This window comes from Vombatus ursinus, unplaced genomic scaffold, assembly GCF_900497805.2.
Source record: "Vombatus ursinus unplaced genomic scaffold, bare-nosed wombat genome assembly UNPS02014801.1, whole genome shotgun sequence".
Classification (NCBI taxonomy): Eukaryota; Metazoa; Chordata; class Mammalia; order Diprotodontia; family Vombatidae; genus Vombatus; species Vombatus ursinus.
This window is the reverse complement of record NW_020954579.1, coordinates 15,420,983-15,447,756: the sequence shown is the minus strand read 5'-3', so window position 1 is coordinate 15,447,756 and position 26,774 is coordinate 15,420,983. Positions and strand designations below refer to the sequence as shown.

Genomic DNA, 26,774 nt, shown 5'->3' with positions numbered 1-26,774 from the left:
TACATACAGAGTTTATACTTTAAAGCTTCCAGGTAGAGTCAAACCCTACAGAAAATGTTTATTTGACATGCAGCAAAACCAGTGCATTTAAAGACAACGTATATAGTTCAGCTGCAACCTCAACATACAAACAAGATACATTCATTAGGTTCAGTGCCTGAAGCTTCCGCATTGCCACTCAGTTAAACTCTCTTTCCTGGCTAGGGCACCACAGCCATCAGGAAAGCTTGTGTTCCTTAGCTGTGTTTAATTGATTCACTTACGTATCTGAGGAACGGAAACCTGCCTTCTAAATGGGCATATACGAGCTACATTGAGCTTTAATGTTAGCTGGGAAAGAATAGAAAGGATGTAGTTGGCTACCCTTTGGGGTAGGTGTACCACCTGTTCTCCTTCTTCCCACCTTTGCAGAAAGGTAGCTATAAAGCCCTCTCACTGCAAGGGCCAGTTGGCTGGTAGGTGAACTTGGCTCTTGTGAACCTCTCCTTTCATCTGCTTCTTCCTCCAGACCCAACAGACATTCCAAAGAGGGATGACAGGCCAGACAGCCACTTGTAGCTTTGGACATGGACAAAGCCTAGTGCAATTTGCTTATGTTATTACTAATTATATACATCCAAGTGTGCTACAAAGTGTTTGTAGAAGCATTCTTCAAAAGCCTGAGTGGCAGGATAGGGAGGCAGTTCTTTATTCTGCACTAAGCAGGGAGAAGAGGTATCATTTCTGTACCAGAGTTCATTGGCCCAAGCTTTGAACTAGCACATGTTCCCCTACCCCCTGCACTGGGGGAACACTGGTTGCCTTATTTTTCCACATACTATCTAGTTAGTTCTGTTGTAATTGTAGCACATAGTCAGCAAACACCTGAAATATATGAGGAAAGAGTTCACCACTCTTGTTACATTTCCTATCAGATTTCAGCCTGTAATACTGAGAGGAAGTGGTTGTGGGGTTTTGGCCCAAATACCCCCTGTGCCAAGGGTCTTTGGTGGTGGTAACAAACCAGGTGTTAATTAGGGATAGGAGATCTGGGAAAATCTTTCTACAGGCAGAATTCCCCTCATCACTGTAGTGAACTGATCCAGGCCAGATATTGCTTAGGAGAAGAGGGAACCATCCACCTTGACAGCTGGCTCTGCCTTGTCCCTCAGCTGTATCATTATTTCAAGTTATTAAAGTAGAAGGGGGAAAAAAGTATGTGGATGGGGGGGCGGGTTTCCCTTCAAGACCAAGGAGAAGTGGCCAGTTTAGCACTGCCCATGTTTCCATGTTCCAAAGTTCAACTATAAGCACTGTTGTCAGGCCACAGAAACAAAGCAGGACTGCACTGCAGTGCATATGTGGTCCTCTTCCTTTCTGGTGTAGCTGGCAGCATCCCTTGTCCTCTAGGCAGAGATCACAGCTGTCCTGATAGGTCATAGGTTCCCCCACTGGTCCACTGGGGGAAACTGGTCCACTTCACCCACCTCTGTGCTGAGCTGATCCCCCAGGGCAAAGGTCAGCTTGTAACGCAGCCTTACCTTCTCCTGGAAGAGGAACAGAATAAGTGAATAACAGAATGTAAAATTTAGTTTCAGGAATCCTATCTTCATATTGTACTAGGAATATTTGGTGTCCTTTCTTTTACTGAAGGCAGTTAGGAGGGGCCTTAAGCAGTCAAACATACCTCTCATCTTTAGCTTTCATTGCCTCAGCACTTTAGGTATGGCTCTTAAACTGGAGTATAAAATTGTCATATCCTGTAGATTAAGGGTTCTTAACTTGGTTAATTTTTTTGATAAGAACATTTAAATATACTTGGTTTCCTTTTTAATTCTACTTTATGTATTTAAAAACATTGAGGAAGAAAATGAAGAAGAACATGCTCTAGGCAGACCTTCTGGTTTTGCTCAACTCACCTTGAGTGGGTTGGCCAGCAACATAACCTGGGTTATGGCTGCAGGTGGCTGGATAGGGTTGAATGGAGAAAGTTCTATTCCTGAGGGAGGCTGCAGCTTCACCTTCATGGACTGAAAAGTAGAAGAGAACTGCTGACAGCAGGAGAGCTAGCTAGCAGGAGGGGGGATGACACCAGTCACATAAAGAGGAACAGGAACCCTGCTACATGGTACTCATATGGAGGGAAGTCAGGACTCGATACATCGAACACAAGCAAATTCTGTCTCCTATGATGGCCAGGAAATAGCCCCTCTTCTGGATGGGAAGGGGTGGCCCAGGGCTAACAGCAAATGCTAAAGTACCTTGGGCACTGCTGCTTGCAGCACAATGCTCTTGACAGGCAGCGGAGCTGTGTTCAGCATGGACACCACGACCACCAGCACATCGGGCCGCCCAGGTGGGCACTCCTTGGCAAAATGAAAGAGGATGCGGAAGCCATTTTTGTCATAGGCTGTCACTGGAAGAGCACTGCCTACACAGGAGAAAAAGAATACAGGCAAATTTGGAGAGCTCAGGCATGATGCCTTGATCTTCCTCCCATGTGGGGAAAAGACCTCAAAAGGGAAAGTTCAACAGGCAGCACCCACAGCAGAAGAGAAATGTTCCAGATCTGTCATCAGTAAAAAAGTCTTAGCCCTTTTCCACCTGAAAATGCCCAAGCCCCGGCTGTCAAGATACCTACTTGGTTTGATAGATTCCAATGGAACGTGGACATTGGTCAGGGAGAGTTCGTTTCCCTTCAGGGGACTTCCCTGCTGGAATGGCAGTGGTTGGAACAAAGGGCTACCGGGCCCAGCAGGAAAGGAGCCAGGTGGCCCCACTGGAGCGTTGCTGGGGATGATCGGGGAGGTGACCCCAGGGAGGAAGCTGGAGGAGACAGGTTTCACCAAGCCTGATGTCCTGGGCAAGGAAGAAAAGTAAAGTTACAGAAGGTGGCAAAGCTGCCTAGTTCACTACTTAGAGACTAGAGATTTTTCCAACCCCTGAGAGGGTCCCTCCTACCTTTTGCCATTCTCTAGTTTGTAAGATCTGAGCCAGATCATCCAAACTGAAACTGAACCCCTCCCCCCATTCCCACACTAGCTCCTCCCCAGGATGCCAAAGACCATCCCCCAATTCTCTGCCAATCTTGCTCCCTCTGCTAAGGAACCTTTTACCACCACCACGCCCCCTCCTCTCCCCTACCCAATTCATTACCCTTTGGTCTCTTCCAGAAGCTGGTTGAGAACATCCAACTGGTGCAGGGAACTATCACCCACAGTTGAGCTGAGGTACCCAGGGGCTGGTGGCCCCACCTTTTGCGGTGTAGCCGTGGCCAGTCCCATGGAGAACAAGAATGAGCCTGTGTTGGGGGCAGGGACGCTGGCCTTGGTAGCGGGAGCCGTAAAGGGAGGAGGCAGTGGGGCTGGGGAGCTGTTCAAGGGCTGTGTAGAGGACTGGAGGAAAGGGCTGCCCTGGGAGTTGCAGACAATAGTCAACAGCTTTGGGCTAAAAAATCCTACATTTGACTTTACTGTGCCACAAAATGATGGGATGTGGGACCCCTGGGCATTTAGTGAGCACAACTCTATACCCTCTGTGCCCTTCTTTCCCCCGGTGATGGTACTTATTTTCCTAAATTTCCCCCTAAACTGGGATATCCCAAAGGGTAGGACCTAGGCTCTTTCCATTCTCACCCCAGATTGTGCTTAGAATAAGGTTCCACAGTGAACATTCAATAGGAGATGTTAGCTCTCTCCTATACTACTTCCAACTGGCTACTGAAGCAGGGCTCTCTCTCAGTGGCTTCCCCATCACCTGCCCACCCAGGATATGTTCTCCTACCTGATACAGGTTCCACTGGCTGTTCCCTGTTGACTCTTTTGGAGCAGCATTAGGGGCTGGGTCAGAGAGGCCTGAACACACAGAATAGTTGAAGTTGGGAAAAAGCCTGGATAAAATTGCCCAGGGGCATTAAATCCAGCTCCACTCATAGTAAGGTTAAGACTCTCCTCATCCTGGAACCCAACTGAAAGCTATTACTATCAGTCAGGTCTTAAGATGATGGGAACTGCTCAGAGAGCCAAGAACCACCTCCAGAGCAGGTAGACGATACTCTGAGGGGCCACTGGGAGAGCATCAGAGAGCAACACATTCAGAAACTACACATAACACAGCTCCAAATCCTCCCTTGGCAACACTCAAAGCTAACTAGTGTAAAAATTAGGTCTTTCCTAATGGCTCTCCTAAATCTAACCTGTTGCAATTCATGTGGGGAGAGAGAATCTCTTTATTCCACATATCATTACTAAACACAATACAGCTGCCCCCACCAGTTGTTACTATTTCTTTCCAGGGCCCTCTACAATAATCTAGGTTGACATGAAGCCCTCTCCTCAAAGGTTTTACCTAAACATAACAGCTCTTCATCCAACAGGGAGAGAGAGTTGGTCACACCACTGACCGCAGAGGAGGCTTCAGCCTGACTAGAGGAGCAGCTTCGTGGAGGGGGTGGAAGGATAGGGATGTCTGAGGATGGTGGGGCAGGTTGTGGGGCCAGCACAAGGGGTGGGCTGCTAGACATATCCAATTCAGCAAGATCAATCAGAGTGTTGACGTTACTGGAGGGGTTGCTTCCTGAATGGAGAGGAGAAAAGTGGTGAAGATGACTGTATAACAGTTATAAGAGAACTCTAAAGCTAACATGCGTAAACGCCAGACCAGCAGAAGTTATAGGGAAAAGTAGCAGGAGGGAGAAGGCAGGTTCCAACAGGTTCATATGTTCTCTCTCAAAGGTAAGGATTTTTTACACAGTTCTTTCACTGTCTTTGGGCATCGAAGCTGAATCTGAGTGTTCTCCTGATCCTACATGGCAATTTGTAAATGATAGATGGATTTGGATTATGAAATCAAGGCAGGGCTGGAGGAAAAAAGCCACCAGGATTTTGAGAACCAGAGTTATTTACCTTCTGGGGCAGATATGGCTAGGGAAGCCACCTCACCATTAATAACCTGTCCTTCAATAATTTTTTTATAGGAGTTGATAACCCGTGAAAGATTGTCACTGGCTTGCAGGATGTCTCCTGGAGCAGAAAGAAGAGTACCACTGAGTTAATACCTCCCCTATGAACACCCAAACTGTTGGGGTTCATTGTTGACCAACATCTCTCACTTCTCTCACTCACCTAAGCTGCTATCATTATCTTCTGTCTCACTGGCCAATTTAAACAATGTTCTCCTCTTGGTTTCACATTGATCATACAGCTCCTGGGAGAGACCAAGTCATAATGACAGAATCTACAGTTAGAAGGAACCTTAAAAATCTAGTCTAACCCACTTGCTTTTAGAGATGGAGAAATTAAGACACAGAGAAGTTATTTTTCCAAGGTTACGTAGCTCTAGTTAATAACTGAACCAGAACTAGGACCCATTTTTTTAAATTCCCAGACGAGCGCACCTTCTACTGAACTACCTGCCTAATGTTGCTAAGCTTTGGTACTAAAAAATATTTGTAGTACCTGAATATGGATGGACTGCACTGTTCAGGAGTTGGGGGAAAGAGTCTGTTAGGGGCTTTATGACCAAGACTTGTTTAGATTTATAAGGGACCCAGGACGCAAGTTGAGCGTAAGAGTCATCAAATATCCAGTGGATTAGCTGACTATCTCTTGCCTTCAACTGGAAATATCCCATGATTTTTAGTCCTTCTACTAAGTGTGATTACCTTCATGAGTTCTTTATCTGCCTCTGATGAGTCCTCCTTACTATAATGAACCAACATCTCATTAAGAAGTTTTACATTGTTGTTGACTTCCTCTAAAGTATGTAGTCGTTTTGTCACTTTCTGGATCCTAGCTTCATCCTGAATCAAGAAAGGATAGAGAGATTTTTTTTTAAATTCCAGTTACCAGTGACTTAAATTTAAAAAAAAAAATTTTATATTTTGCCTTTACTACACCTCCATTTCCCACTATATCCATTCCCTCCCAGAAAGTCATTTGTTATAAGAAAAAAAAAAAAAAACCAGGGGCAGCTAGGTGGCGCAGTGGATAGAGAACCAGCTCTGAAGTCAGGAGGACCTGAGTTCAAATCCAGCCTCAGACCAAACACTTGACACTTACTAGCTGTGTGACCCTGGGCAAGTCACTTAACCCCAATTGCCTAGATTAAAAAAAAAAAAACAGATAAGTGAATCAAGTCCTATTATTAATATGTAGTGTACCCCACCTATAGAATCCCCCACCTCTAAAGAGAAGGGAGGGAGGAGGATTCTCATTTTTCTTCTTTGGGCCAAGATTAGTCATAATTTCACAGCATTCAGTTTAAAAATTTTTCATTGTTCTATCCACTTACAATGTTGAGAAATGCAAATAAAAACAACTAAAGTTTCACCTCTCACCCCAAAAATGGGCAAAGAGAACAAAAAACATAATTAATGTTGAAGAGGTTGTGAAAAGGCAGGAAAACTATAAATAATAAAAATAATAATAAAAAATTATAAAAAGAAAAAGATAAGCACACTAATACACTATTTGTGGAGGCATGAACATTCTGGAAAGCAATTTGGAATTATGCTAAAAAATCAACTAACTGTCTCTATCCTTTCATCCAGAGTTCATACTGCTTGGCACGTGCTCCAAGGAGATCAATGATAAAAAAAAGGTCTCACATGTACCAAAACATATGACACTTTTTGTAGTGCAAAAATACTAAAAACAAAGTGGATGCCTACTGACTGGAGCACTGCTGAACAAATTATGGTACACAAATGTAAAAAATGTGACAATTCTATAAGAAACAATAAATACAGAGAATTGTAGGAACTGGAAACACAGCAACTGATGCAAAGTGAAGTAAATTGAACCATGAAAATTACAGACAATGACTGCAAAAATATAAATGAAAGGAACAACAACAAAAGTCTTTAATGCAGTTATCTCCCTACCTCCCAGAATTTCACTCAGGGTTCAGTTGTGAGCCCCAGGGCACCAACTATGGCAGAAAAGGCTCTTCAGCCTTTGCCCTCTTCTTGGACAGTGAAGAAAGAGACTTTTACTTCTAAAGGGCATTATTTGGGTACCTGACCCAATCTGATCTTGCTTCCCTAATTTCAGCCTCTTCAGACACAAGAATATTAATCCTTCTCATCAGCAAAGACCTCCCTCAAGACCAAGACATTATTCACATACAGTGAGAGAAGCTGGTGTCAAGGATGAACAAGTGAAGCCTAATGCTGAGAAGGAAAGAGATTGTTGCTTCATGACCACTTGGTACCTACTTCCACTGTTATGTCAAAGCATTAAGGTGCACTCACCTCCTTCACCATGGATTTGATCAACTTGTTGGCCTCCTGGAGGTCATCTGGATTTTTGCTTTTCAACAGCTTGGCTAAGAGCTGAAAGAAGAGGACATCAGAGATGAGATCAATGCTTGAGTCGCTACAGAGTGACTCTAGTACTTGATTTCTTATTGCTTAGCCCAGAAGAGGGGATTAAAGGGGATAAAAGGATTTGTTCTGTGAAGTTTGGTTTCAGTCAAAGGGCCGCCCTCAAGGACCTAGAAGGCCACATGTGGCCTCTAGGCTGCAGGTTCCCCACAGCCATCCCTGACCCTGGATTGCCAAGATTCCTGTAGTCAAACCGTCCTTTACCTTGGATTTCTCCTCATCATCAAAAACAGGATTCTTGGGACGAGGTGGTGGGGAGGGGATGAGTGTCCGGTCCATAGGAATCAATGGGTCAGACTGCACAATCCCTGAAACAAGAGCCATAGTGTAAGGGTGTTCACTGATATCAAGGAAAACAACTTTCCTTCTTTCCTTTCCCTCATTAAAAGCATGAATGCTATCCCTGAGAATCAGATCAACAAGAAGGGTAGTTAATGGTATAGAAAATACTTCTCACATCCCACCTTGCTGGGGATGAATACAACTGCTTCAATAACCTAAGTTCTTTCAAATAATAGTCATAATTCACATTTAAATAGCACTTTAACAGTTATGAAAAAAATTTCCTCACAAAAGCCAGGTGAGGTTTTATTTATCTCTATTTTACATATGATGTAACTGAGAGCCAGACCAATTAAGAAGTGACTGATCAGGATTAGAGCCAGAAAGTGTCAGAGCTGGGGCTCTAACCCAGTTTCCTGACTCCAAGTGCTGTGTTCTTTCCCATCTCCCTGCACTGCCCACTGCCTCTTTAAGGAGATATAAGGGAGTCTCAAGACAAAGGATTTGGGTCAGGGGTAGGGAAACTGCAGTCTCAAGGCCACATGTTAATAAAAGGATTTGTTCTGTGAAGTTCGGATTCGGTCAAAGGGCCATGTGTGACCTCGAGGCTGCAGGTTCTCCAACCCTGATCTGGGTGATGTTCTAAGCCCCTTCACTCTGCTGAGATTCAACTTCCTACTACCTGCTCTGGAGGGCGAGGAAAAGTGAATGCAATGAGACACTCACCCTGTCTCTTAAGCATCTGGTAAGCATCCTTGATTTTGGACTCCTCTGGCAGGGCCACTGTCCAGCTGTACAGCAGCTCAATGACTTTGGCTTTCACCTTCTCTGAGATCCTGTCCCCTAAGTACTGAGAGTAAAAGTGACAAAGGAAAATCTCGTAACTGCATTCTGAAGGCAGGAAAATTGGTAAGGCTTTTTACTGTAATTAAATGGTTGCTAATTATCTCTAGTCCTCAAGCCTACTAAAAGACAGCAGGTTTTAAAGGTATGTGTGAGAGAAAGAGGAGGAGGGATAAGAGAGGAAACTACCTGTGGCATATCTGTATCAATCTGGGATACAGCCTGTGGTTAGGCAGGGGCCAGGAGTTCTTGTCACTGCATTTCCATGCATAATCTGCCAGAAACACAACTGCATTTTATCTTGAAGGAGTTAAAGGGAATTTCTTTAGTAAGAGATAATGGGTCCCAATGGCCCCTCATGGCAGTATTCAAAGCTAAGTGACACTGACTCAACAGGACCTACCCCAGAAGGCGATCACGTGAAGGGGAATACCCAATCAGGCATTTTATGAGTCACATGAGTAATAACTGATGCCTGCCAAAACCCAGGAATCCAGAGGTACCAGGCCTCTTAAAAAGATCCTCTCACACACTTTTTAGTTTCAACTGGGAATTTATCAGAAAAAGATTGTCCCTAGGCTCCACAAAGTGCTTATTCTCAACCAGAAAAAAACTGAGGAACCCTGTTTCCTGGAGGAGATGTTGGTTGTTTAGGCAAAGCTGATGAAGCAGGGGACAGGGAAAGAACAAAGGATGTTACTAAGAAGTAAGACAACCAACTGCTAACTGACCTTGGGAGAGACAACTTTGATTAACTCATTCAAAAAACGGAACTTCCCCACTTCATTATGAAATCTCCTCCCGCAGTTCTTCATACATGCTTCCAGCACCTGTGGCCAGGTGAGAGAGAGAGAGAGAGAGGTGTGAATGGGGACCAAGGGGGAGGCACAGCTAGAAAAAAGTCTGTGTACAAACGGTCTGGGGTTTTTAGTAGGCTGCCAACTCTCTATAACTCCACAATACAACAAAACATCCAAAAAGCCAACATGATGACAGGTGACCTTTAGGGAGTAAAGAGCCCTGTGACTTCCTCAGAAGTGTAATCAAAGGAAGGCTCCTGAATGAGGGAAGTGACAGTCCCACTAGATTCTGCAGAACACTAACACCCATGTTGAGTTTTATACACATACTAGGATTGATATTCACAAACTGGAACATGTTAAACATAGGAGAACCAGGACAGTGAAAGGACGTTAAACCATGAAGTCATATGAAAAATAGATTTAACTTAACAAGAATTTAGTAAGTACCTATTATGTGCAAAGCACTGTTCCAAGTGATGGGAAGAAAGGGATAAAATTGAAGCTCACCTAGGAGATGGGCCTTTGGGAGAAGCGATACCTGAGCTAAGCCTTGAAGAGAGTGTGGAGGGAATAAATTCCAGACGTGAAGACTGGAGGTGGAAGGCTGAGTTTGGGTTGGAATGTAGAGGAAATGATGAGGCCTATGAAATGTGTGGAAAATTAGGTGGAAACCAGATTGTGGAAGATTTTAAATGTCAGGCTGAGTAGTTTATATTTTATCACAGAACAGAGTGTCCCTGAAGATTTGTGAGTAGCAAAGTGATATAGAGGGGATTAGTTGGCCTGGAGATATTCAGCCTAAAGAAAAGATCCAAGTATAACATCTATCTCTGAGCACAGTGCCTTGCACAAAGTAGGTGCTTAAATACTGTTTAGCCCTAGAAAACAGAACTAGAACCACTGTATGGAAGCTGCAGAGAGGAGTATTTAGGCTTGTAGAATGAGCTGTCATAGCAGATAGCGACCCTTCTTTCCCAAAGGTCTTCAAATGAAGATTGGATGACCACTCACTGGGGATGCTGTGGAAGGAATTACTGTTGAAGTAAAGACTGCACTAAATGACCTGAATGGGGATAATAACAGCACCTACCTCCCAAGGTTGCTGTGAGGATCAAATGAGATAATATTGTAAAACGCTTAGTGCAGTGCCTGGCATACAACAGGTACTATATATAAATCTTAGCTGCTATGTTATTATTATTATTATTATTATTGTTACTTTCAATTCGCAGATTCTGTAATTCCATGTTCCCTGAAAGAGCTACATAAAGTCTTTTGTGGTGAGACAGTAGGGAAAAATCAAATCTGGATCAATTTGGTTCAATAAGCATTTATTACATGCTAGACTGAGGATGCAAAGACAAAAACAAAACCTTTCCTTCCACCAAGGAGATTATATTCTTCAGGATATATTTTTCCAATTCAATTTAGTGGATCATAATGATCCACAGTAACCAATTTTTCCCACAAAAAAGCAAGCTTTCAGGCCCTAAGTTCTGGGAATCCCCATGAATGGCCTTAGATAAGCACAGAGAGAAATAAATGCTCACCCTTGTCATTATACCCCACCAAATGAGAAGCCCTCACTCCAGTGAACTTGGTAAGTTCAGAGTTTCAGAAAAGAAGAAATGGTACCTACTGTCAAGGCTTGGACTGCCTCCCACTCCTGAGGGGACTGGATTTTGTGAGCCAGCAGCCGGACAGCAATCTGAGGCCTGGAAAACATAAGCAACCCACATTGCTGATCACAATTAAACCATAAATTCCTAGCTAGCTGTCGTGAACCCAAGCCTTTGATTTTCTTCAATAAGGGATCTAGTTCTCACCTACCAAGGTACCCTCCACAGCTTTGGGACTCACCCTTCAAGTTCCTTGTTGATCTGATCACAAAAGCCAATGATATACTCCCAGTCCTCCTGGCGGTTGGAAGGATTGGTGGCTTTATCTTTGTACAAAAAAGAAGAGGAAAATTTTTATGATGAATACAGGGGTAGAAGAGAAAATAATATCATAAGTAGGTAAGATTCCATCTCTGGCTACTGATAGGCTTCCAAACTCCTTTCTAACAATTGGATCAGCATAATTTCATCAGACCAGTTGGCCAATTAACCATGTCATTCTGAACACTATACATACAGTTTTCTAACAGGTGCACTGGAGAGTTACAAAGGAAAAATAAATTTTTATCTGCCTTCATGATATTTATTGTCCAATAGGAAAAATGCAATAAACACTTATCTAAAACATAAGTGATTAAAATACAAACATATGTACACCATAAATACAAATGTATTAACTAAAGATGAATGTACATTTGAAAATACAGTTATGCAGAGATGTATAAAATACGAAGTCAAAGGGGAGAGAGACGGAGTTGAGGTTAAAAGACGTTTACTGAAGCCAAGTGGCACTACTTCAACAATGATTCGGTCTTTAAAAAGGTCTGTCAAAAATCAACCATCTCAGGAGAGGCTCACTGAAAACTGTAGAAAGGAAGAGGGAATCAAAGAAGCTCTCAAGTGTGTTTTCCCTAGAATGTCACCTATAGAGTAACCTAGTATGGTGGAGTGGAAAGTACACTAGGGTTGATAGCAGAAGACAAGTCCCAGTTCTGACATTTCACTTCAACATTTGTTAATCACATGCCAGGTACTGTCCTAGGTACTTGTGCCACAAAGATAAAAACAGACCCTACCCTCTTGGGGTAGCAGGGACACTGCATATTGGTGTCACCCTGGCTAAGTCATAGGCCTGTAGATTTAGAACAAAAGAGACCTCAGAAGTCACAAAATCCAACCTCCTCATTTTACAGATCAGCCCAGAGAGTTTCAGTGACTTGCCCAGAGTCGCACAGCTGACAATCCCATCTGAGATGGGATTCAAATATAGGTTTCCCTGACTCCAGGCCCAGCCCTCTATCCAGTCTGTAGTCATACTGCCTCACAGGTTATTTAACTACTCTATGCCTCAGTTTTCTTATCTGTAAAAGGAGGATAATAATAGTTCCTATCTCACAGTGAGGAAGACACTTTGAAATATCTATGAGTTAATGTCAGTGCCTTATAAGAAAGTATTAGCTCAAGTCTCCACAATCACCAGACACTAAAGCCAAGTTTCTGCCATAGTGGTTAACAATGTTGAATGACATCAAGCTTCTAAATGAGAGTTCCCCATAATCTCTGATTTGATTTTTCCTTTTCCTGTTACCCTGAAGGTGATGACTGCAATAGCAACAGCGGCACCAGCTGAGACATTTTGTTAAATATTTTCAAAGCTTCTAGTCTCATGCCCCACCTGGAATCAGATCTTGATTGTGCCTGAACACACTCCAAAGCTGTATGCTAAATGAGGAATCAGGTTTGGAAAGCATATGTCAGGCTGCTGAGGAATAGCCTTTGAAAACATCCTTGCTTTCTCATGCCAGATTTCTACAGGTGCTGAGAACAGAAGAATGAGATTGAGAAATTCTGAAAAATCTCCTCTACTGAACATTTTTTAACCTCTAACATAGATTTCTTTATTTCCTTCCTCTGCTCCCCCACTCCAAGTATTCTTTGTTCTGATTACTAAACCCTAACTGTGATCTCTACTTCTTGGTTTAGGAGAAGCTGTAGTTCTGGGATATTTTTAGTCATTGGACAAGAAATTTTTGCCTTTTAAAAAAATTTTTTGGGGGGAGACAAGGGAGTGTGAGACAATCGGGGTTAAGTGACTTGCCCAGGGTCACACAGCTAATGTCAAGTATCTGAGGCTGGATTTGAACTCAGGTCCTTCTGACTCCAAGGCCAGAGCATTATTAGTCTTAGTGCAGTTTTCTGGGTTTTTTTTGGTGGTGGTTGTTTTTTGCTTTGGCAATCAGGGTTAAGTGACTTGCCCAGGGTCACACAGCTAGTAAGTGTTAAGTGTCTGAGGTTGAATTTGAACTCAGGTCTTCCTCACTCCAAGGCCAGAACTCTATTCACCTAGCTACCCTGAATAGTATTTTTGTATTAATACTATGTAATAGTATAGTATTTATGGATTCCCCAATATTTAGCATTCTTCTTTTAAGCCATTAGGGCAAAATCCTGATGGTCTGGGTTGTTTTGAAATAAACTGAAAATAACTGCTTGTCCTCCACACTGGGGAAACAAACAAAAAAAAAAAAGCAGCAGGACCTTCTTCAAAGTGTCAGACCAATGAGGAAGTGAAATTAACTTCCTAAATTGCCTAATAACAAAAACAAAGACTCACAGAACTGAAAAGGACCTTAAAGCTTGTCTAGTCCAATCTACTCAATAAACAAATGACTGGAATTTATTTTCCAAAGTGATCTGCTGATTGCTAACTTGCACAGTAACTCTGAGTCTCTCCCAGAGGTGCTATTTTCTGTCATTAACTTTGCTGAGATGCCCAAAGTTCTCCCATGACAAGAAGACTTAGGATCAGTGTATCATAGATTTGAGAAGCCACCCAAACTGCTATTATCCCTTTATGAACAGACTGGCAGTCCTACTGATAGTATATTCATACTGTGAAGGATTTGTGACCGTACAGATGAGGCTGTGCCTTCAAGGTCAAAGATCGCTACCATTCATACCTGTTCATCCTCAATGACTCTTGTTCATGTCTTGTAACAAGCCTGCCAGCCACAGGGGCTTCATCCAATACAAAAATTATGGAATACTACAGTCTGAAGAATTAACTATAAGTATCACTCAGTGGGCAATGGGAAGGCACATGTAAGTATGAGCAAGTTACAACACATAATGAATAAAGAACTACAAAGAAAAGCCAGAGATAAGAATGTCAAAGAAATGAATGATCAGAAAAGACAACAAGCTGGTCAGAGTGAAAGCAAGGGATAACTTCTGGACAGCCTCTGTGCTCCACTAATAGACTCCTGATGTCAAGATAAAATACAAAGTACACAGTAAATTTTAAATTAGAACGATTTCTGGACCACCATCCTAAGTAATGGACATTTATTTAGTGTCTACTGGATTAAGCAGTATTCTTCCTACGCCTGGAAAACTATCTGTCACATCTTTGGAACAAAGACCCCAACAAGACTTTCACTTGTGTTCCCACCTTTGCTACCTCCAGGACCCCCTAAGCGTTACTCACCTTGTTTGATAAACAGGTCATCTTATCAGCACAAAATTATCTATAGCTGTTCTATTGTTACAAAAAAGAAATTGTAAAGGAAATAGATGTCCAAAAATTGGAGAGAGCCCACGACCCTGAGCCCCAGAGCATTGAAAAGAGCAGCCCCGCCCAACCCACTTGACTTGCTTCTAGCCTATCCAACACCACCATCCAGTGGAAAAATCATTGTGGAAAACAGGCCCATCTTCCACATTACTACCAGCAGCCACTGCTGACCAACTGATAAGCACAAGAGCCTAAAGGGTGAGAACACCAGGATCATCAGATCTGCTTCCAGACTGACCCTCACAGTCATTAATCCAGGGTATGGAGAAGGGAAACCAACCTAGCTGAAGCAAGAGGGCACCCTGAAGAAGAAAAAAGACACAACATGTGCCCGGCAAGTCAAACCACTACAACCATCTCCTCCCCTGAGACCCTGAACCCAAGAGCCTTGGTAATGCTTCCAGCCCACTGCCTTCAGCCATCATCATCCTGGGAGCTGCGCCCTGTGGTGATTCAGCCTGGCAACTGCTCCTGCAGGTGCTACAGCCATAACTACTGAAGACCCACAAGACAAAGTTCTTGTTCCCTAAATCTTTGGCACTGTCAAATGTTTCAGTATCAGAAACTGATATGATTTTATCAGTGGAAATAACATTAAAGAAGTATTACTATCTGCTTTGTCAATACACTCTAAAGACTATGGGACTTTTCCATGTGACTTGCCGCTGAAACTTTTCTACATGTACTGTTTCCATTAGAATGTTACCTCCCTGAGAACAGGAACAGTCTTATTTTTCTATGTGTATCCCCAGCACTTAGCACAGTGCTTTGCATATAATAAGACTTTAATAAATGATTCATTAATTCATTCATTCACAAAACAGCTCTCCAGAGGGCATTTAAAGAAACAGGCCAATCAGTCAACAACATGAACTGAACATACCTTGTACCACGTTACCTGTGCTGAGCTTCAACCTCTTTTTCCAGACTTAATACATATTACCCTTCTCTCCCAACACATACACTTCACATTCCAGCCAAATAGGCTTACTCAGCTGTTTCCTGCACATGACTTTCTGTCTTCTCTCTTAAAGCCTATGGACAAGCTGGAACGCTCAGCCTTCTCTGAATCCCAAACTGAATTCTAAGCACAGCCTGGGTCCTATTGCCTATATGAGGCAGTGAGCCTTCCCCTAGCTGTTTGTGCCCTTCTCACCTAAAACCATTTGAAATGTACTTTGTATATACTTTGTACTTACTCATTTGCATACATGTTGTTTCTCCCAAAAGAATTTACTCTCCCTGACATGAGAACAAGGACTGTTTTGAACTTCTGTCTGTATTTCTAACACATAGCACAGTGCCTCGAATTTAGTAGGTATGTAATAAATGCTTGTTGAATTAAGGTATGTTAATAAAATAGAATATTATGACATAAAAAGAGAAAATATTAAATAGGTAAGGAAAGGTAATAGCCTAAATTAGGGGACACAAAGCAAAAGCAGCTATACAAGAACTATACATACATGGATTACAACTAGGGCCAAAAGTAGAACTTCAGGCAGGTCTGGATGGAGACAGAAAACAAAAGCATTTTCTCTGCTTCTTAATTCCTTTGGTCCTGACTTATTAAAAGTTAAGAGATTTTGCCCACTGTTTTGTATGTTTGTTTTTGTTGATGGCTATTGTTTATGATGAGATTTTTTAAAAAGTATCAACCTCTCTTGCTTTTCAGAGCTGCAATATGCCTACACACATGCACAAAAGGGTTTCTAAATGCCTTCTGTCATTGTTCTCCAAGGATCCAAGACTGAATAATTTAAATCAATTTAAAAATAAATCTGAGACCCTCTCTCCTCCTTTCTCCCTCCTCCCAAATACACTGTTGCCTTAACCAAGCATATACCAGCTCTCTGTTCTGCAGCTCCTACAATCGAACACTACCCCCCCCATTCCATTTTACTGCTCTGACATTCAGACTCCATCTATTTCCAGATCTCTTCTAAAAGCCTCATTCTCTTCTGTATCTGCATTCAGACATTTTCTATGATGATTTTCTGTTTAATTACATGACTAACTTTGACAGTCTTTGGGGCCTTATCAATACAATGAATAGCATAAAGGATAAATTTATAAGAGCTTAGTAGTTATGTGAAGAGCAGCCTTTGCCATTGGACTACTTACTAATAATAACTAAGAACAGTCCAAAAGTGACAAGCTCATTTCCTGCTCAAACTACTCCAGACACTGCCCGACAAATGATTTAGAACTAAGCAGAGGCAAAGATACAGACTGTACTATATAACACTAGGTATTGTAGAGCATAAATTCCTTGAGAGCAATGAATTTAAAATCTTTTGTGAAAAAAAGTAAGACCAATACATATAAAATCATTTAGCATACAATAAAGAATTAAATTATATGGTAAGGAAATTCAACATATTGTCCTCTAACAAAATAAAAATCCTTCCTGATTTCTAATTTCTGTTAGTAGTACCACCACAGTTTCAGTCACCCCAGAATGAAACCTGGGTCCTGGGTCCTCTCTCTTCCTCTTTACTTACATCCATTCCAAACACAGAGGTAGGCCTGAAAAAGGCATGCTAAGGAGAAGGTGAGAAGACCAGCCTCACTACAGCAGAGTATGGAAATAGTGAGAAATATTAGGTAGGGTAGAGTCACATTATAAAGAGCCTTGATAGCCATAAAGGGGAATGGAAATTTAAAACTGTTTAAAAAAATTGAACAAATATAAGTTTCTGAGAAGAGGAGTAACATGATTAAAAAATCAGTGTACAGGTTGAGATGGGGAATTCCACGGCTAGTAGGCTAGTCTGGCTGAAATGCAGAGCATGTAAAGGGGGAGGAGGGAAGAGCAGTAAGAAATAAGCTTGGAAAGTCTGGTGACAACCAGACTGGTGAGGGTTTTCAAACTCAAGCTAAATAATTTCATTTTATGGGAGAGGAAATATGGGCAAGTTAAGATTTTTAAGCAGGGAGAGAATGTAGTGACATTTACCTGGTTACTGTGAAGACAATGTATTTATATCAATACAGCTCTCCCTCATCAGGAAAGCACAGTGGATCGAGGTCCGAGGCTCAGGGTCCTCATCATCATAATCATCTAATCTGTAGTGTCACTATAAGTGAGTCATTTTACTTGTCCGTTAGACAACAAACACTTAAGCGCGTATGGTCATCTAGCACTGTGCCTGGCACACATGGCTTGATAAACACTTGTTGAATTGCGAGGCACTGTGACCAAAAGACTAGGCAGACGTATTTGCATATTCCACTGACTTGTATATTCCTTCTAATGTTGTAGTTCAGTCCACTACCCATCCACAACTGTCCATCTTAATTATGTCCCCCCTTGAGTTTGCCAGAGGAGGTTTACCCAACAGGCTAGAAACCTTCCTTACTTTCTCCTGTGAACTCAAAGGTATCAGCAGAATACTAAGCTAGTCCCTCTGGCATCCCTCCCCCTTGACATGTGACCAGTCTATCTTCTCCTATCATACATTCCCTTATAAAGCCTTTGATTCCTAGTCCTTTAAGCTCTTCATTGTTCATATGTTGCAGCCTGTTCATACCCACATATTCCTCTCCACTGTTCTTTTTTTTTTTTTGCTTAGGCAGTTGGGGTTAAGTGACTTGCCCAGGGTCACACAGCTAGTAAGTGTCAAGTGTTTGGTCTGAGGCCAGATTTGAACTCAGGTCCTCCTGACTTCATGGCGGGTGCTCTATCCTCTGCGCCACACAGCTGCCCCTCCACTGTTCTGCGTGACAAGTAATTTTCAATTATTTGGAGACTGTTGTGTTGTCTTTCAGTTTTATAACAGTGATAGAAGATTGATATTAAAAAGACGAGCATTTATTTACAGAAGAAGTTAGGGGTCACAAAAGGAGCTCTGTAATTTCATAAAGTCAACGCAGCCCATTCTCTTCCCAGTGTTTTACTCAGTGAACATTTGTACTACCTGTCCCACAAACAGATACAAATGGATAAGGTCTACAGGTTAGTCCCAACAGCATGTCATAAGATGAACTAGAGATCCTTTATTCATTGGTCTATCCTTTGTGGACGGTCAGGGGAATCTCTTCTCCATGGTGACAGAGTTTTCCTAGAAGGCTCTGCAATATCCCAGGACTTGATACAACTAGTAGGTGTTCGTAGGAGCATCTGAAGAACCTCATCACTTAAGGAAATCTCTCTCCAACTGCTGCATACCTATCCTCCACCGTTTTTATTGACCATGCACCTTTCCATTTTATGCCTCACCTTGTGTTTAAGATCAATGTATCCCTGAACAGTTACAAAAAAATCTGTTGTTATACCATTCAAGACTATTTGAATGATTTTGGAAGTATGGATAGAAGACAACCTTTAAAGATACACTGAGCTTTACTGAATCAATTGCTTTTCATAATCAACAAACACTAAACACAGCAGGATCTACATTTTTCAGAGAACTAAGAAATGATAAAGATGTGTGGTCCACTACAGAATATTGCTAACAAAAGTCTGACTGGTCCCCACCAATACCAAGGATGCCTTTGATTTGTGCACAGCGTAAGCATACATGTCAGAAGTTGCTGATGTTCTCTAGGTCACTCTTTTTCTGAGAGAGATCCAAGATTTTTGTTTAGATTTGGTATCATCCTCTCCATTAAATACCTGGTGACTCCATCCCTCAATGACTTCACAATTGGACTGCCTCTAAAATGGAAGTCTCCTCTATTTGGTCCACCTCTGCTTATTTTTCCAACTTTGTCTCTTTAGAGTCAGATCTATCTCCCTTATAAGCATGTCTGAATCTATGCTATTATTGTGTCCTTGATGGTGCAAGCTTGTTATAAAAATCTTGGTAGATTTATTTCAGCTAGGAGAGAAAGAGGGAGGGAAAGAAGGAAAGAAGGGAGGGAGAAAGGAGTCCATGCTTTCAAAGTTTACATTTTACTGGAATGTTCTTCTCTCAAGGCTCAAGTTTCTTGTTTGGAGTTCAGGTTTCCAGTTCTTTAATCAGTCCTCTATATTTCATTTGAATACCTATGGTAGCTCCCTTATTCCTGCTACATCAAACATGTATCCTCCTGTTAAGCTCTGAAGGCAGCAGAGGGCTTTAAAAACACCTCATCAGCATTCTCGGAGCATTCAACCCGCTAAAATGTCCACAGAGCGAACCAAGCTTCTTAGAGAACAGTCTCACCTATCAAGAAGGCAAAACTATCAGCTTGCCGCCAGCATCAGGTTTGCAAATGCACTTTGCGCTGCTTTCTTTACATTCAAGATGAAAGAAGCCACTAGCTTATATAAGTCATGCATTTCCATCAGAAGGTGGGATTTAGACCCAGGTCCCCTGACTTCAGAACCATGGTTTTTCCACTGTACTATATTGTCCAAATAATGTAGACAAATGTGCTTTTTCCCTTGAATTATCTGAATAACTGCCTAAATTTTCCACTTCAACTTGCAGATTTATACACTAGCCCTGGTGTGCCTTGAAAACAGTAATTGGCTGCTTTCTATAGCAAAATATTACTTTTTAAAAATCAATGCCATTTTAACAAATCTAAGACATCAAGATGTCCACAATATGTAATTCTATTATATTTAAACGAATTCTCTAAGTGGTCAATAGACTTTAGCAAATGTTTTTCAGCTGACTCCTCTTAAGATAAAGGATATTTTAAGAAATGTCAAGATGCTATTATCATTTCTTTAAATAGTTACACTTACTAGTAGAGAATGAAATAGTGATAAGACACTGGAAACTCAATATTTGGATTCTCTATCCACTCCACTATTTACTTAATGAATATTTTCTACTTGTTTCTAATTTGGTAGCTACTTTCCTGGGAATAAATAATTTTCCTTTAAAAATTTTTTTAATTACCAATGACAACCTGAAGCACAGCAGCTTGAATCCCCTCCAAAAGAGAGATTTTTTTTTTTAAGGCATAGCAGGGCTATGTCCAGGTATCATTTTTCTGTGGCAGAGTATGTCTTTATGACCAACCTGCCCAACCTCTGCCTCAACTTAACACTCCTAAAGACAGAACCAGAGGCATTAGTGGATTTCGCCTATGGCAAAGTCTATACTTACTATTCACCATCACCCTCAGAGGTTTCCTAATCCTCACTAAATGAAATATAAAATCCTGACTGCACTCCCTTTAGTAAACTGCATAATCTAACTTCAAGTTATCTGTCTAGTCTTACCTCACAGTACATCCCTTTCACATATTTTACAATACAGTTAAAATGCACTATTTTGTTCCCTGCCCCTCCCCCCTCCGCTTCTAATTCTGCCCTATCCCATAACTTACATACCATGTCCTAAGACTGGAACAGAACCATGCTCCCTCCCCCCCAAAAAAACATACAAAACAAAATTATTTATGCCTCAAGCTCTTTTCTCTTCCTTTAAGGCTTAACTAAGATGCTATCTCCTCCATAAACTCTTCTTTGATTCCCCTTGGTGAAAGTGACATCTACTGCCTCAAATTTCTCAGTGCATCTCTCCCTTGCTTAACAACAGGAACTGTGTCATAGCTATCTCTGTATCCCTGGTGCCTTGCCTGCATTATATCTACTGAAATGAACCCTCATATCCTACCTGCTAAAAAAAAAGTTTCAGAATTTCATTCCTTGCAAACACCCAGGAAGAATACAACTGTCAAATCCCATTCCTGACACTACCTGTCTGACCTTGGGCAAGTCAATTCGTGTCCCTGAGCCTCGGTTTCCTCATCTATGAATGAGAAAATTTTGATAGACGGCCTCTGAGGTCCCTTCCAGCTCTAAATCTACAATCCTACGATCTAGTAAGGGTGTGTAAAAGGTACAGCATTTAGAAAGTAAAACTGACACTTTTTGTAGTTAGACCCCAGGTCTAGTAAGCATAGTTCCCTACACAGAAATGACGGTGAACAGGAGCCTCCAATGAAGACGTTATCACTGTCCAGGTGAATATCTAGTCCCAAGAAGCATAATCGGCCAGGCTTTAATCTTCCTTCCAGAAAGAAGAAACCCTGCTCTTCTCCCTTTGGGCAATTGCTTTGAGTCAATGCCTTTCAAAATTCTTTTCCAAATTTTCTTGTCTAAATTGTCTTTTGTGTCCAGAGAATGCTGTATGTGTACGTGCCTGTGGGTGTCCCTGGGATGAGGGGCCATGTGTGTCTCCATGGATGGGGACGTATGTGTGTCCCCAGGATAAAGACAGGTGTGTGCGTGTGTGTCCCTGGGACAGGGGCGTGTGTCCCTGGGGACGCAGAAATGTGGATGTGCGTGTGTGGCCCCCGTCCCCCCTCGCTCCCCGGGCGGGCACCGGCTGGAATGGGGCGGGCCTCAGACACCGCCGGACAAGCCGAGGGGGCGGCGGGTCGCTGAGGCATCGGGCTGGGGGCGGACGCGGGGCTCGCAGCGGTGCCCAGGCGGCCAGGCCCGGAGGGGGCGTGGGGGGCCACGAACGGCGGAAGGGTGAGAGGGCGGCTGGCGGACGCCCGAACTTGACAGGGACAGGCCGCCAGGGAGCCCCGGGGGGCCGGGGAGGGGCCGCAGTTACTCACTCAGCCAGGACTCCAAGCTCTCCCCTTCGGCTTCCGCCATATTGCAGCCTCCCGGCCTGGGAGCCCCAAAACTCGCGAGAGTCACCGGAAAAACAGCAGGGACCGAGTGGGGTGAAAGGACAAGAAGAGCGCGCGGGATCTGACTGATCGGATCCCCCGCCCTTCCGGGAGCTGGGCGGGGCCAGGGCCCTGAGTGGTTCCCCCGCCCCTCCGAAGATAGGCGGGGCCATGGCTCCGAGTGGTCCCCCGTCCTTCCGGGAGCTGGGCGGGGCCAAGGCTCCAAGGGTCGCCCCGTCCTACCGGGGAACTGGGCGGGGCCAGGGTTCCTAGTAGTTACCTCGTCCTTCAGGGAATTGGGTGGGGCCAAAAAGTGGCTTCCTCCCTCTTTCCTCGGAAGATGGGCGGAGCCAGAGAAACCTGCGACTGCGAAATCTGGAAGAGGGACGGGCCTGGCGGGGGGTGGGGAAGGGGCGGGGAAGGGGCGGAATGGCAGAAGCGTCCTCCAGGACCTGCAGGTCTTGATTCTGAGTGCTCTCGAACATGTCCTCATTCTAGTCCGCCTCTTTTCTAGACTATTGCAGTAACATCCCAAGTGGTCTCTCCATCCTCTCTAGAGTCTTACCTTTCTCCAAACCGTTCACACCCAAAATCATTTTCCTAAAGCACAAGTCTGACCCGGTCACTCTGGAGCTTAAGAATGTGGGGGGAGGGGGTGCAGCTAGGTGGCGCAGTGGATAGAGCACCGACCCTGAAGTCAGCAGGGCCTGAGTTCAAATGCGACCTCAGACCAAACACTTGACACTTACTAGCTGTGTGACCCTGGGCAAGTCACTTAACCCCAATTGCCTAAAACTGAAGTCAGAAGAACCTGAGTTCAAAGAATGTTCAGGGGCTCCCCATGGTTTCTGAGATAAAATGGAAACTCCTTAGTTTGGCGTGTTAAAAAGCGGTTTGCAGGGTGGCCCCCTTTCCGGGTTTATTTCCTCTTACACTGCACTGTGAATTATAGCCACTTGCAAGTCCTACTTGCTATATGTCCTTCGTTCTGGAAGAGAGAACATCAGGGAGCTGGTGCCATGAAGTGCAAGTGAATTGGATTTAAGTGAGGGAGAGCTATGCAAAATCACCAGCCTCACTTTATCCTCTGGAGCCAGATGTGGATCAGAACATCTGGAGATGGCTCAGGGTGCGGGGGGGGGGGGGGGGGTTGACCTTGGCCTTTTCAAGCTAAGCCTTTAACTGGTTTCAGTTTGACTGAGGCATCACCCATTCAGTAATTAAGCCTTAAGAAATGGTCTCTTTAAAAAAAAAAAAGATCTGGGAGGGGAAGACCCTCAGGGTTTCTAGCCAACACAGAAACAATTGCTGTTTACATTCATTCTGAGCCAATCAGAGCCCAAACAGTGACCGAGTTGGGCTTGGCCAGGGACCTATTGTTGGCCAATCAATGAGAGCCAGAGTGATTTGAGGATAAGGTGGAATTTAAGAGAGAAAACAAAAACAAAAAAGTTTCAGAGATTACAGTGTATATTGTCTTTGGGCAGAGCACCCACAGGTAAGGGTGTGATACCTATGTGTAGAGAGAACAAAGAAAGGAGAAATGAAAGAAAAAGAAAGGAAGGAGTAAAGTCCTACTAATTATTTTCTGAACTCCTGCATCTATGGGCTTTTTGCACAGGATGTGTTATGCTCCATGCTTGGAGCACACTCTCTTTTTATCTCTGCGTTTTATAGGAAGCCCTTTCTTTTTAAATTTTTAAAAAAAATTTTTAGTTTTCAATATTCACTTGTATAAAATTTTGAGTTCTAAATTTTCCCCCCTTGCTCTCCTGCTCCCTCCCCAACATGGCATGCAATCTGATATAGGCTATACATGTACAATCATATTAAACATATTTCCACATTAAGTCATGTTGTGAAAGAAGAATCAGAACTCAAGGGAAAACTATGAGAAAGGAACAACAAAATAAGAAAATAGTATACTTGGATATGCATTCAAAATCCATAGTTCTTTCACTGGATGTGGATAGCATTTTCATCAAAAGTCTTTTGGAATTTTCTTAGATCATTGCATTGCAGAGAAGAGTTAAGTCTATCAAAGTTGCAGTGTTGCTGTAACTGTGTACAGTGTTCTCCTGGTTCTGTTCACTTCACTCAGCATCAGTTCATATAAGTCTTTCTAGGTTTTTCTGAAATCTGCCTGCTCATCATTTCTTATAGAACAATAGTATCTCATCACATTTATATACCACAACTTGTTCAGCCATTTCCCAATTGATGGGCATTCCCTTAATTTCCAATTCTTGGCCACCATAAAAAGCTGCTATAAAGAATTTTGTACATGTGGGTCCTTTTCCTTTTTTTAATTATCTCTTTGGGATACAGACCTAGTAGTGGTATTGCAGGATCAAAGGATATGCACATTTTTATTTTAAAGTATATTGCACTTTGGGCATAGTTTCAAATTGCTCTCCAAAATGGTTGGAACAGTTCACAACTCCACCAACAATGTATTAGTGTTCCAATTTTCCCATATCTTCTCTAACATTTATCATTTTCCTGTTTTGTCATGTTAGCCAATCTGATAGGTATGATGGGAAACCCTTACTAATCTTACTAGTTACTAATGCTCTCTCTCTCCTCAAATTACCTTGCATACTCTTTTGTTCCCATCCCCACTTCCAATGGAGGGTAGGTCAAGATGGGCAAGGGCTATTTGTCTTTGTATCCCCAGAGCTCATCGAAGTGCTTGCTTGGCAAATAGCTGGATAAAGACAGGGACAAGGGCTAGGACCTCTGATTTCATTGGTATAGGGAATTCCCAGGTGAGCAAACTCAGCTCCTTTGATCAGTTCAAGTCCACACCTTCTCTGAAATTTATATTTTTAGAAAGTTGTTCTCTAAAAAGCAGCAAAGTTCAGTTATATCTGTTAGTCAGCAAGCATTTATTAAACACCTACTCTGTGCCAGGCACTGTCCTAAGTGCTGGGGATACAAAAAGAGCCAAAGAGTCACTGCCTTCATGGAGCTCTCATTCTAATGAGGGAAATAGCATATACACATATATATGTGCATATATGCATATATATATATATATACAGCAAGCAATATTATAAAATAAATAGGAAATAATTAAAGGGAAGGCACTAGAATTAAGGGGGACTGGGGAAGGCTTTCTGTAGAAGATAGGATTTTAGTTGAGACTAGAAGGAAGCCAAGGAAGCCAGGAAGCAAAAGATAAAGAGGGAGAGTATCCAGGCAGGGGAGACAGTCAGCAGAAATGCCCAGAGTCCAAATATGGAGTATCTTGTTCATGAGACATCAAGTTGGCCAAGATCACTGGATAGAAGGGTACAGATACATGTTGAAGAGTAAGGTATAAGAAGAATGGAAAGATGGTAAGGGGCTAGGTTATAAAGAACTTTGAATGCCAAACAGAGCATTTGGTATTTGCTCCTGGAGGCAAGAGGAAGTCACTGGAGTTTATTGAGTAGGTTAGACCTATGCTTTAGGAAAATCACTTTAAAGGCTGACTGGAGAATGGACTGGAGTAGGGAGAGACTTGAGGCAGGCAGACCCACCAGCAGGCTATAGAATATAATCCAGGCTTGAGGTGATGAGGGCCTACACTAGAGTGGCAGCAGTCAGAGAGAAGGAAGCATATTGGAGAGGTGTTACAAAAGTGAAATTGACAGGCCTTGGCAACATTGGATTGGATGGGGAGGGGGGAGATGAGGAATCCAGGATGACTCCTGGGTTTTGAGACTGAGGGACTGGGAGGATGGTGTTACTCTCCACCATAATGGGGAAGTTAAGAGGGGAAGAGGGTTTAGGAGGAAAGATAATGAGTTCCGTTTTGGTACATAGTGAGTTTAAGATGTCCATTGGACATCCAGTTTGAGATACCTGAAAGGCAGTTGGAGATGCAAGATTAGAGGTCAGCAGAGAGGTTAGAGCAGGATAGGTAGATTTGAGAACCATCAGCATAGAGATGGCAATTAAATCCATAGGAGCCAATAAGATCACCAAGTAAAGTAGTAGAGAGGGAGAAAAGGGGCCTGGTTGGAACTCTGAGGGAGACCTATGATTAGAGGGCATGATCTGGAGGACGATCCAGCGAAGGAGCAGTCAGGTAGGAGGAAAAGCAGGAAAGAGTGGTGTCTGGAAAACCCAAAAAAATAAGACAGTATCCAGGAGAGAGAAATCGACAGTGAAAAAGGTCCAGGAGAATCAGGATAGAAAAAAGACCATTGCATTTCACAACTAAGAGAGATTGGTAACAGATTCTGTGGAATGATGAGGGCAGAAGTGGGGCTTTAAGGAGTTAGAAAGTGAGGAGAGAGAAAAGGTTCCAGCCCAATGGAAATTAGCAGTGAGAATTAGTATAATTCAACCACTTCACCGTATTCACAGTATTTGGATGTGTGTACCCACAAGCTTGGTACAGGATAAATAGGAAATAGTTAACAGAAGGAAGGCACTGGAATTAAGACGGGTGGAAGAAAGCTTCTAGTATCCAGCAGAAGACAGAGGTGAGATTTTACCTGGGACTTGAAGAAGCCAGGAGGCAGAGATGAGAAGGGATGGACGACATTGCAGGCATAGGAAACAGCCAGGGGGAAGGCTTGGAGCAGAGAGGAGAGTGTTGTCCCAACAACAGCAGAGACCAATGGCCCTAGAGCAAGGCGGGTGGGAGGGGCCATGTATAACACTGGAACTCAGATCTCCCGAGCTTGGAGAAAGGCTTCCTAACCACTAAACCCTCGTCGGGTTGGATG

At 42.9% G+C, this 26,774-nt stretch overlaps 1 protein-coding gene across 6 annotated transcripts; it reads right to left on the bottom strand.

Annotated features, from left to right (window-relative positions):
• Window positions 1-664: 664 nt before the first annotated feature.
• On the bottom strand, window positions 665-26,676 carry GGA3 (golgi associated, gamma adaptin ear containing, ARF binding protein 3). Of its 6 annotated transcripts, none has more exons than XM_027872614.1 (17): window positions 26,541-26,676; window positions 11,152-11,236; window positions 10,931-11,006; window positions 9,220-9,318; window positions 8,372-8,495; window positions 7,568-7,671; window positions 7,232-7,312; window positions 5,642-5,779; window positions 5,103-5,184; window positions 4,884-5,000; window positions 4,327-4,554; window positions 3,763-3,833; window positions 3,136-3,392; window positions 2,621-2,838; window positions 2,241-2,410; window positions 1,899-2,009; window positions 665-1,526 (listed from the first exon to the last, which is right to left on the bottom strand). In XM_027872614.1, exons 4-17 carry the CDS (start codon window positions 9,301-9,303, stop codon window positions 1,416-1,418), a joined length of 1,896 nt encoding a protein of 631 aa, XP_027728415.1. In that variant the 5' UTR covers window positions 9,304-9,318; window positions 10,931-11,006; window positions 11,152-11,236; window positions 26,541-26,676; the 3' UTR covers window positions 665-1,415. The 6 variants fall into 6 exon arrangements, with proteins under 6 accessions (XP_027728415.1, XP_027728412.1, XP_027728411.1 ...); XM_027872611.1 differs by lacking the exon at window positions 26,541-26,676 and adding an exon at window positions 21,997-22,134; XM_027872610.1 differs by lacking the exon at window positions 26,541-26,676 and adding an exon at window positions 12,586-12,648 and having other exon boundaries at window positions 3,136-3,374.
• Between the last annotated feature and the right edge of the window lie 98 nt (window positions 26,677-26,774).